General features: G+C 44.2%; 1 protein-coding gene across 4 annotated transcripts in view; it reads left to right on the top strand.

The window, feature by feature from the left end:
• LOC143374237 (puratrophin-1) overlaps positions 1-12,748 on the top strand; it is a 464,976-nt gene that overhangs the window by 317,328 nt on the left and 134,900 nt on the right. For all 4 annotated transcript variants that reach the window (XM_076822217.1, XM_076822208.1, XM_076822226.1 and 1 more), the window contains one exon: positions 5,039-5,156. In XM_076822217.1, coding sequence (XP_076678332.1) covers positions 5,039-5,156 — 118 coding nt within the window. The remainder of the gene's footprint in view (positions 1-5,038; positions 5,157-12,748) is intronic.

Raw genomic sequence — 12,748 nt, 5'->3', positions numbered from 1 at the left:
AACGGAGAACACCACTGTGACGGCCGGAAAAGTAAGCCATTTTTAAGAATTTTTTCAGGAATAATTTACAATTTTCGTAGAAAAATTGTATTACCCACCTTTAGCACGCTGTCTTAAGAGACTATACAAAAAAATAAATAGAAAAACATTCATAAATTTTAATATAATAATTAAACTCCTAGACCCCCCAACGCGAGCTGGTCGAATGCGTAACTATGGAACAGCAGGTCCAAAATAAAATTTAATTTTTTTTTTATAAACTATATGAGTGTAGTTTCCGTTGTACGTACGGATTCTTTGATTGAAAACAAATTCTTTGAAATACTCTCGAAAAACAGTCCATATTAACCGCGGATTTTCGAAACTTTTCTTCTAAAGCGCACCATTTTTATAAAAATAATTTCTTTAAGATATCGATACGTACAACAGAAGCTACACTTAATAGTTTATAAAAAAAATGAAATTTTTTTCGAAACTGCTGTTCCATAATTACACATTCGACTAGCTCGCGTTGGGGGGTTTAGGAGTTTAATTAATATATTAAAATTAATGGATGTTTTTCTATTTTTCTTTATGTATAGTCTCTTAAGACAGCGTACTAAAGGTAGATAATCAAAATTTTCTATGAAACCTGTAAATTATTCCTGAAAAAAAATTCTTAAAAATGGCTTACTTTTCCGGCCGTCACAGTGGTGTTTCCCCCTTAAGTGATTGACAATCGGGGAACCCAGTCTTTGAATCCCCGTGGTGACAGTTTTCATTTCTCTCATTTGGCGTAACTCTCCGCAGAGTTGAAACCTGTGAAAAACAATTTCATTCTTGCAGATTTCTGATTCTTTTCCTCATCTTCGAAGTCCTAAAAGTCGCGCACAGATGGTATCGTAACATTACAGCCGTGCAGCTTTCCTTGACATCTGACAATATAAACTCCCATCCAGCTTAAAAGCTTCCTTCGCAGGTGTCCATCGATATTCAAGAGTCCAGTTGCATTTCCTTAAACATCCCGGCGTGCTCCTCGTTTCCTTCTCTTTTTCCTCCCCCGGAAGGGGCAGCGCGAGGGGCGGGCGTCGTCCGAGCGTTCCCTAGATCGACGTCGGCGTCGGCAAAAACCGAGGCCGTTCCTAGCGGCTGGCCGATCTTGGCTCGTGAATGTGTGAAAACGTCCATCGGACATCGTGCTCCTCGTGACAGCGAGATGCCAGTCTCGGTGCTGCAGGCAGTCCTAGCTTAACGTCTTCATCTCGCGGTGAAACCGCCGCTGGAAGGCCGGTAATCGATCGGTTATGGTAATCCGAGCGGCCGCTTGGATCGTTAAAAAAGGTCGCGGCGGCCGGCCAACCGGCGCGGCGTTCCGTTGCATTTCCTTGCTTCGAGAAATCACGCCAAGCCGAGAGTGTTCGATGTTTACCGGTCGATTAACGTGCCCGCTCCCTCGGCCGCTTCCCCGATTTCGCATGCACGCTTCGGGGGAACGGTCACGTGACTCCGTGGTAACGTGTGCCTCGCTCCAGCAACGGATACTTCGACGAAGAAATTGAGTGGCTCGGACAATCTAATGTTGATAATGCATTGAACTTGAGTAGGGATTGGATGCGCTTTGGCGGAGGAAGTTTGATGAGAAGGTGTAGGAATTGGGAATGTTTGGGGAACCGATTTGTTTCAGGAGATATATATGTATATATACTGATTTACTGATGAAAATTGACAGATTTAAATGAGGGATCTGCGGAGATTTTGGGGATTGTGAGTTCTATAGTAGGTAGAAGGTAGAACAGGCAAGAGGAAAACGAAGGTGTGCGTTTTGTTTTGGTGTTACTAGTCGTCAGAGTCACCACTCCTGTCAAAAACTTACCTAGAAGATTCTGCTTTAGACTGAGGAATATATGGAGATAGAAGGAAACAGGTATAGGGATCGGTAAGGACACGAGAACTCGCAAGAGCAGAATTATCTGAAATGCTCCAGAATGGAAAATGGTCCCCAAATAAATGAACATAATTTTGTACCGCAGCAACCCCATGATCATACATAAATGCTTTTCTTACTTAGTCCAAACCTTTACCTTTTCCAAATCCTGTTTTCACCTGAAGATTGCGTCCCCACACCAGATTCACCCGCTGAGGAAGAACTTCCTAAGCCTTTGTCCGGCGCTGTCTAGCTCAGGGCATAGAGGAACGTTAACTACGCATAGAATAGGGTCGAGGATCCCGTTGGGGTGAATGGAACCCCTTTGCCGAGGGCGAAAGCGCATTAGCGCCAACACCCTGAGAATTTGCGAGCGTGCAGAGCCTCGACGCTTGCCCACTGGCATTGGGCATTATTATCGCGTTACCACGTAATCGTCCATATAACTTGCGCTGCTATGAATTATCATTAACGCCCTGAGCGTGCCGCCTTGAGCGTGTTCCAAGGTGTTGCGTTCACGCTCGTTGCTGTCCAGCTCGCACGTGTCACGTGCCTGCGATCACGCTTGTCACTTGGTCGGTGGACACTCGTTCTTGCGCGCTCATCGAATTTCTCCTCTGGAGACTTAGTTGCTGGGTATTCTCAGCGAGTAAAGCTTGGAGGCTTTAATCAGTGGGGTGTCAGGCTGTTCGAGTACTCCAATATTCGAGTAGCTTGAAGTTCGGACCGAGCCGAGACTCGTAAAACCGAGTAGCTCGAAAGAACCGATCGGCTCGATAGAACCGAGAATCTCGAATTTTTTTGAAGCAGGTCGAAATTTTCGAGGAGACCGACTGTGTTGAATAGCTTGAAGCTTGAACGTTTTGGGCAGTACGAATGTTTCGATTATTTTAGGTTGCGAAGAAAAGAAAGATAACATAAAGAGAAGTGTATGAATACGTCCACAAATACACAAAAAAAAATGAAAAACAAGAAAAATTTGAATTTAGTACTTATTTTCAAAAGTTACAGAATATTTCCATTTACAGCTTATATTTTAATTATTCACATTACTTATTGAGAACTATTATTTACATTCCCGTAGATAAACGTAATCTAAAACATTCGAAACATTCGTATTGCCCGAAACGTTCAAGCTTCAAGCTTCAAGCTACTCGACACAGTCGGTCCACTCGAAAATGGTCCAATCCATCTGCTCGAAGTATATTTGAGCCGCTCGAAAAAATTCAAGCTTCTGGATTTCTTTGGGCCACTCGGTTCTTTCGAGCCGCTCGAAAAAAAATTAAAGCTATCTACTCCGTTTTATCGAGCCGCTCGATTCTTTCGAGCCACTCGGTTTTTACGGGTACTTGGCTCGGCTCGGCTCGAAAAACCGAGCCTGGTTCGACTCGCTTTTTCCGAGTAGGTACTGGAACAGCCTTAGTGGGGTGGCTATAGGGATGATGCTCTTAGAAGACATTTCTGAATTCAGAGTTCAATAATAGACAAGGGTACCTAGAGTTTGGCGATTCGAGGCTTCCATGACAGAAGGTTGAATAAATTTTCTAATAATATTCAGATTGTAGGCTTCGCTTTGCCTAGGTGATATTTCACGTTAATGAGGTAGATTTTCAACAGCTTAGTAACTTTAGTATGGTACTTAAAAGGGACATAGCGAGGTCGTAAAAGTTGTCTTCAGTCATAAAGTTTACAGCTTTGAGGTTTCGGAATAAGAAGTTAGGCGTTTTTGGGGGGAGGTAAGGTTTCCAGACCTCTCGCCCCAAAGTTTACAACTTTGAGGTTTTGCAACAAGAGATCTAAAAAGCTTACCTCCCAAAAAATGCCAAACCTCCTGTTCCTAAACCTCAGAGCTGTCAACTTTGAGGCAAGAGGTCTCGAAACTTTACCTCCCCCAAACCTCTTATTCCGAAAACTGGAAGCTGTAAACTTTCGGACTCCCAGCTATGTCTCTTTTAGGTACTATACCTCTGTTTAACCCTTAACTGGTATCCTGGGGTCGCTCGTGACCCCAAGCACCCAAAGTTCGATGTACAATTTTCGGTTGTCTAAGTTTGTAAACTGCATTTCTAATTAATTTTATAATAATAGTTTAACTTTCTACGTTTCTATTATTTTATACATCACCTAAGATGAAAATATTCATAGTGGTTGCTCTAGTGTCGACTTTAGAAATTTCTGTGTCCTTTTTTATTTGGGGTCTGCCACGACCCCAGTATACCAGTCACGTTTGCCAAAAACAGTATACCAGTTAAGGGTTAAAGGTACTGTACCTATCCTCCTGAGAAATCTAATCGAAATCTTTCAAAAATAGATATTAATCAAAAATTCCTCTGACAACGAATGCAGGAGGCACTGCGATCCAATTGAAGGCCAATGACAAGCCTGTAAACCAACATGCCTGCCGACATATCGTCAGAAAACTGCGATCTGAAGCGATACGGGCGTCCCACGTCTAACCCTGCGTCGCCCATGGTCACGATTAAGACAATAAGATTCCACGGTGTCCCCGTATTTCACGTTGCCCACGTTATCTGGCCGTGTTCGGGACATTGCTACATTTTCATCGGTGCACCCCGGTTTCGTAAGCGAAGATTTAGCTGCGAGATGATGACCTACTCTGCCAACGATAGGCGCAACAGGGTAAAAGGCGATCATTTAATAACTCACGCCGGCTAAAAGATTACGATCGGGCCTCGGTACACGGCGAATCGGATCACGGCCTGTAATCAAATGCTGTTACCGACTTTTATTACGCCGTTAATGCGACTGCGGGCTACGATCGTTCCTGCGCGCGCTTACTTCTGTTCGAATGTATGCGCGCCAACCAGGCGGAGGGGGCGTAATCTCCGATCGACGAAATAAATTCGACCGATTTCCTTCGCGGGGTGCTTCAAAGAGAAGTGAATCCTGTGAATTGTTGGCTCGAACAGACATCAGTTCCGTGGAACGGGCTTTACCCTGCGTGGTAATTAATTCGTCGCCATGGTATTTGGGGGGAGTTGGTTGCAAGAATAAGGGTGAGGGGAAGGAAGGAGGGTAGTTGAGGGAAAGTGAGACATCGAGGGGCAAGGATTAAGTGAAGAGGAGGAAGATTTTGATTTTAATGCTAATTTGTGAATAATTGTCTGTTTGCAGGCTGCGTGGACGTGAATGGCAGACCTATTTTGGAGTTCCAGGATGACCTGTCTAGAAGAGAAGCCCTCTGTGTCAAGGACGTGTCGTCGTTTCTTCTCTACCTCGCCCGTTTGCCTAGGTATTCATCCTACTTTACATACAAACGTACAAACTATACCAGACTTGTTAAAATCAAATACAGGAACTTATGAAGATATTATCTAAGAACGTTCTTGCAAATAATTGATTTAATATTTATATATTTAATATCTATAGTTTAACTAAGAATATTAACAAAAAAAATAGGAGAAACTTACCTGAATGATCTAAATAACAATTTTATTCAGCATCACTCACAAGGGAAAATCCCGAACCCGAATATTCAAAAAATTCTGAAACTTTGTTAATATGTAGGGGATTTTCCTCCTGATTACAACGCAATTTTTGTTTGCTGCCCAAATTCACTCGAAGGGGGTGAAATTAACCCCTGAAAATTCGGCCATTTTCCGATTTTGTGTTGTAACTCGCGAACTGTAAGAGATAGAAGAAAAGTTTCGAGACAAAAGTTACTTCTTTTAATTAGATCTATCATTTGGTAAAAAAATTATTTTACAGTTCACGAGTTATAACAGAAAATTGGAAAATAACCGAATTTTCAGGGATCAATTGCACCCCATTAGAGTGAATTTGGGCAGTAAACAAAAATTGCGTCGTAATCAGGAGGAAATTCCCTACATATTCACAAAGGTTCAGAATTTTTTGAATTTTCGGGTTCAGGATGTTCCCTTGTCAGTACAATAAAAGAGACTCTATACACATGTAACTGTGTAAAGCAAACGTTTTGGAAATGTTTGTGGGAGCAGGGAGAAGGTGTGTTACTTTCATGACGCCGTTACGTTTGTCCTCGCTCTCCCCTATGGATATAGCGAGGTCGTAAAAGGATTTGAGATTTTGGAACAAGAGGTCTGGAACTCCTACCTTCGAAAACAAGTACTAAACCTCTTGTTCCGAAACCTCGAAGCTGCAAACTTTGTGACTCCCACAGCGTTTACGACCTCGCTATACCTAGCTATCCCCTCTAGGTACTCTACCTGCGTAACAAATGTACTTGCACCACAAATTGCTAAACTCCCTGATCGTCTAAACCGAGATAATAGATAGCTACCAAGGGAAACTCGCATCTTTCGACCATTACATTCCAAATATACGATTTATCGCGTCCTGTCCGCGCTTTTCCCCACGATCCCCGCAATAATAACAGCGATCGTCCAGCATGAAATTGGCAATTCATTAATACTCGCTGTGAAGGATGAAGCGTTCGCTTTCCAACAAACGAACCCGATCGACACCGGTTTCCCTAATAATTATAATTTCCCGCGGCCGTGACATCCCCGACACGCCCACCGTAATCACAGACAAGGTGCGAAATATCGGCTTGTATATCCTCCTGCCCGACATCGTGCCCGCAACTACGAGTCTCCTAGCGTCCGTCCCACCTGCCTCCAACAAATCAGCACGGTTATCAATTAATCTCGTCTGCGATGTTTTTCTAATTAATCTTTCCCTAACCACGCCGCGAGAGGCTTGGAACCGCTGAAAAATGGCCATCGCTAATTGCGAATGTTAGTCGCGGGTTAATTGAATAAGGAAGACGAACTACTGTCGTTTATCAGAAATTTCAGTTATATCGATCGTCCCGCTGAAAGGGAGGAAGGTGCGTTTATTGTCGACGGTGAAGAAATGGTAACAGGTGTGGGCCCTTCCCCGACGGGAACTTTTCCAAGGGAACGGCGGCATGAATTTTCGATCCTATCGACGGCGCATTAAAACGGTGTTTACGGTGCGCCCAGCGCCCGGCTGGATAAAGGCGAGACGAGAAAGGCGGTAAATCACCGGCTACTTAACGCGCTGGAATAGAATTTTGAATAACGATCGTCCATTATCGCGGCATCGAGGAAAGTGAACAGGAGGAAACCGAATGTATTTCGCATTACGTAATATCGCTATTGTTCGGAGAAAGTGCATATTTCATTGATAAGAATCGGGCATAACGCCAATTTATTTTATTGCTGTGCTAGCCGGTTCCGTTTATTCGCGCCGCGTCCCCCGATCGATGGGGCCCGCGATCGTACCGCCAATTCTTCGCCATCCGAGTGCTCGCAGCCGAAGGTACGATTTCCTGGTCGAAAACGACGAGCTCCTGAACAATCTTACGGTGGACTAGAACGGTGGTTCTTTAAGGGGGTGTTCTAGTCTAGACACTCGTTTTGAATTTTTGGGTAGAGTACCCCCTTAACTACACAGCTGATCCCATCAATAGAGCTATGTATGCGGCGAACCAATATCTCACTGATATTGATGTGTTCTCTATATCGCGTGATTCATTCCGGCACAAATTGCTCAGTCGACTCTCCGAATAACTGTCCCCGATGCGTAAGCACATATGCTTAGGTTATTAGAATAAGTTACCAGACTCATTTCTCTTTGCACTAGTTAACATGTTTTGTATACTAAAGGGTATTCCCGTGGATAATAATAATAATAATAATAATTTCAAGATTTACCTAATTATAAGTGTAGGGTCCCTGAAACCCCCAAAGAAAAAGGAAAAAGGAGATTAGTGTATACACGACTGAAGTAATTTATTATTATAATAATAATAATAATAATAATAATAATAATAATAATAATAATAATAATCTTATGTTAATACACTCGAGCCACGTTCAAATTGGGAGTCGTGCTTTTTCGGGGGCGAGAGGGTCACGAACTTCTTACGTTCTCTTAGAAGGGGAGAGGGAGTCAGGTAGCGTCTTACGTAATATTTTTTAAATCTAATTTTCAATATGAGTAGCCCCCAAAACGACGTTTCATCGCACACGCGAAACCGAGTTAAATGAAATATGTAAACCCGTGAAAGAATTTTAATAATTAAATATATGCAGTGTAAAAAATATTACGTAAGGAAGGAGGTGGAATATAAAATCTTACGGATTCTTATACTTGAGGAGGGAGGGGTAAGATATTGCTAAAATTACCCTTACGTAATTTAAGGTCAACCCCTTACTCGCGTATAGCACAGGAATTTGTTCTAACCATTCTGAACCAGTCAGGGACATTTCAAATCACCGCTAACCACTTTAAAAATTCACAACAACTACGACTTCGGAGGTGCATCCGCGATTACAGCTGGTCACAAGATTTTATAGACATTAAATCACGCCAGCTGCCTGTTTGTCTCGTGCCATGCGCCACGAGCTCGTTATTTCCATTGAATGTGGTAAAAATATTATTTTTTTTTCTTCGAGGAAGGAGGGGTTGAGATTGTGAGCGTGGCGGAGTCCGAAGGCGATCGTAAAGGATGCGATCGGTGGCCGAGAGGACCGCGAGGTCCTCGGCTCGGTCGTTTCACCGCATTCGTATGCTCCTCGGCTCATAAAACATATCACGTACGATAGCCACGGCAGCCTATTGCGGTATCGTTGATCGCGCGGCTTTATGGTGCCTCGTGCAACCGTCCTCCCGAGCCGAGCGAGAGGATGCTCGCGGTGGTGAAAGAGGCGAGGACGCCGGGGAAACCGCGCCGCATATTCCGCTCGGGGCTCCTCTCGAGAAACGTCGCTCTATCTTTCGGCATCTTCGAAGCGCGGTTTCCGCGTGCGCTCCCCCTCCGGGAGCCGAGGGAAAACCGGCCGGAAAGTTTCGCGATCCGGCAGCGATACTCGACGGATAGATTCTCGGGCCAATTTCGTCGGCGAGTTTCACCGCGATATCGACTGGTGGTGGGTTGTAAATAACAGTCGCCTGCGTTCAAAATCGTCCATCATTCTTCCTCGCGCATTGGCATTTGCTGGATAGATTCTGCATGGGGATGAAAGATTAGGAGTGTTAGAAGGTGTTGTCTTTGAAGGTAGGATGTGCAATATTTAAATATTATGAAATTGTGTTGATGTATGTATAAGTATAAATATTAGAAGCTATTGTCTTTGAAGATGGGTAGGAGATGTAATATTTAAATATTTCAGGTTTTTTTTAGGATTAGTTTGTGTTGAGGGGAACACCCTGTGATGAAGTTCAGATTTTTCAGGGAGGATAATTATAGGTAGTAGGTTACCTTCGATTTTTAATAGCATCATGTTCTGAAACGCCCACGTTTGCAGTTCATTTTTTTGCGAGTAACAGTTGCCGTAAACTGAGGGAACATTGGCAGTAAATTAACATGCATTAAAGAAGGAGAAGGACAAAAAAATTATGCATTTTGACACTACAATCACGCAAGATAGAAAGAAATGTTATAATAGGATATTTATTTAGAGCCTTAGAGCACATATACATGGAGGTCTCATTATTATGCTCTAAGCATAGAGGAAATGTGAAAATGGTAATTGTTTTAGCTAAGGGTGTCTGAATATATGTAATTTTGTTTCATTCCACTATCCTGCAAATTATTAAATTCACAGCGGTCGATTTCAGCAGTGAACATGGTGGCAAATAAAGCAGGCAAGTGGAAGCGTCCACTATGCGATCAGACATTCATCGTGTCACAGCTCCCTCTCCCCGCGCGCGCAATTTCCCCCGATTCTTTCACCCAATAACAATAACACATCGTACCTACGCATCGCCCATTCCGAAGGAAAGCAGAAAAGCAAAGATCACCAACGATTTTAACCGCCATCCACTGCAATTGCCAGTCTCGTCGAGAGTGTCCGCTGCCGATGGGAAATTGCAACGCTAGGAGCGATAGATAGCGAATCTCAGCGTAGCAAAACGTATTGCTACAAGCAGGAAAATGAGTGACTTGGATCTGGTGGAAAAGCTGACCGCGTTCTGGGAGGCTCGAGAGAAATTCCGGGGGCCTACTTCGTCTCCTCGAACAGTGGATACCCATGAAACGGAATCACGCGAAAAATGCGGGAGCACGGTGGATGACGCGCGATCCCCTCGACGCGATCGTCCCCGCGGAGAATTCCTCGCGGAATTCCACGCTGGGACGTATATAATGCCCCTGCGAGCACGGAGGCTTCATCGCTCGCACTGCGCGGATGAAATACAATTATTCCGCAGCAATGAATCGCGCTGGATCTCGGCGAGACATGGGAAAGCCTCCTCGGGAGGTCGCCAGTCCCCGTTTAGTTTACGGAATCGTGGAATCCGATGGACGACGAAATTTCGCGGCGGCGTGTTCCCACGATTGCGCGAAACAATCGTCGCCAGGGAGTTGCAGCTCGCGAGACGCTCCTCGCGGCGCAGCATCCCCGAAACGGGCACGCGGAAGGTCGCGGAGGTTGCGAAACATTCAGCCCGGTTGCACGGCCATTATGTGTCCATTATTACCGCCGCCTCGATATCTGCCAGTAGCCGAGAGGAAGAAATCTTGAGCGGTGCACGCGAGCTGGCCGGTGGATAGAATCCATCGACGAAAGCCAACAGTGTCATAATGATCCTCGGAGTGGAACACGATCGCCATAAATCAGCGTACCGGTTACGCGGGATTCATTAACATTCTTTTATTCTCTCTCCCGTCCACGGCCATTCGCCTGCCCGCTTGCAGTGGGAAAGCTGCAAAACCGACGTTGACATAGCGTCGAGCCTATCGGTGGCAGATTATTCGCGGATAGAGGACGCCGCCGGGAGGATTATTTATACGCCTCGTTGCCGGGCAACAATGAACCGCGGATCTGGGGGTGAATTTTTTATCTCGTGTTTCCTGCTAATTGTTTTATATCAGGGTTTGTCTGTTTTATTTGTGTTTTTGATTCTGACGACGATTTTGGATCAAATTAAGCTAGGCTTAAGCTGAAGTTAAATTAGGCTCAAGGCAGATTCGGCTTGGAAGTAGTGGTAGTAGTACTAGGGAGATGATTGGAGGGGAATATGTTCTCGTGTTTCCTGCTGTTTGTTTTACATCAGGGTTTGTCTGTTTTATTTGTGTTTTTGATTCTGATGACGATTTTGGATAAAATTAAGTTAGGCTGAAGTTAAATCAGACTCAAGTCACATTCAGCTTGGAAATAGTGGTAGTAGTACTAGGGAAAGGATGGGAGAGGAATATGTTCTCGTGTTTCCTGCTGTTTGTTTTATATCAGGGTTTGTCTGGTTTATTTGTGTTTTTGATTCTGATGACGATTTTGGATAAAATTAAGTTAGGCTGAAGTTAAATCAGACTCAAGTCAGATTCGGCTTGGAAGTATTGGTAGTAGTACTAGGGAAATGATGGGAGGAGAATATATTGACCAGTGGCGGATTTAAGGAAAGAGGCCCAGGTGGCAAACTTTCCGAGGGGCCATTTTTCGGGAAACTGAGGAGGTAGTTTACCAAAAACGGGCTAAATGTAGTAGCACAAGGGGAAAATATATTTTCCGGATAGATTCATGATTTTTTTTTAAAGATAGGGCCCTGGTTGATGCTTCTGGGAAGGAGCCCAGGCGGCAGTTGCTCATCGGCCGCCCGTTAAATCCGCCACTGATGGTGACACCCTCTGAAGCTTGTCAGAAGGCCCACGATGGAGACTCCCTAATTACTTGTGGATCTTAATCTGTTGGTCGGGTCAAACATTTAATTCTGAGTTAGCACTCTTTTCTACATCGGTCGAGGATCCCCATACTGAACCAGGCCACACCTAACTCAAACTTAACTCAGGCGTTAGAAACTCATTCCAACACCTGCCACGCGTAGAAATAGTCAATTCACCCTTGGAGTAGGAGCAGTAAAGAGACAGAGATATACTAATTGTAACTTCGAACTGTGACACGTTGTTTTCCTGTGTGAGGGTCCATTTCGGAGACCACCGCGACTAGGAAAAAGTTTTATAACTTTATGTCCCTTTCTCGGGCTCCAAGACCACTATAACACTCCCTGAACTGGTGAGTTCAAGTTGTCCACGACGAACGAAAGCGCCGCGTCGAATCGGCGCTAGATAACGTCACCGAGATAACGGGAACCAACATCCCAGCGTCCCAGTATCGATAACCACCGGCGATCCTATTTTCCGTATCAACCGATACGGCGATCTAAAGACGGCTGCTTCTCCTAATTGCCGGTTGTCGAGATTTATTAGCCCAAGGTCGAAGATTTTCACTCCGACGCCGCTTCCTAGATCCGGCAAAACCTGTCGCGCGCGGGGCTGAAAAATCGCTTCGTGCTCAAGCGGTGCACGCCTCCATTTTGCGGGGGATTGAAGGTGAAATGGCGAAAGTTCCGGAACAGGCTTCAACACACGCGTGTGCCGGCACACGGTGGCGTTTGTACACAGAGCCTGATCCTCCGCGTTGTTCCTCTGCCTTCCGCTGAATTTATATTCAAGCTATTTACCTGTCAGTGTTTCTGATGAAACTTTAAGTTATTAAAGTAATAAAAATAACAGATAGAATATTGATAGATGGTAGCTAGATTCTCTGTATCTTAGCTTTCATGAAAAAGCACCTAGAACTTGATGTGGAATTAATTATTGCACACTCTAATGGGTGGGATGTTTAACTAACTCGCGAACGAGATGGGGGTGGGTTGTGACTATTCAACTTTCGCAGTGATTTACTTAGAAGACTGCACCCCACTGATTGTATTCCAAAAACTGTATTCTAAGTACTTAAACACTTTCGAAGCCTTAACCCTTTGATAATTTAATAAAATTTCAAATTGCAGTTCTAAAAACACTTTTTTATGTTCTAAAATATTTCCGTTTATGCACAAAAGTGAAAAACAGAATATTACACTAGTGGTACCTTTTTTACC

The sequence above is a fragment of the Andrena cerasifolii genome, chromosome 1, assembly GCF_050908995.1.
Source record: "Andrena cerasifolii isolate SP2316 chromosome 1, iyAndCera1_principal, whole genome shotgun sequence".
Lineage (NCBI taxonomy): Eukaryota > Metazoa > Arthropoda > Insecta > Hymenoptera > Andrenidae > Andrena > Andrena cerasifolii.
Note: the sequence above shows the minus strand (reverse complement) of the source record. Positions and strands in the feature narration are given on the sequence as shown.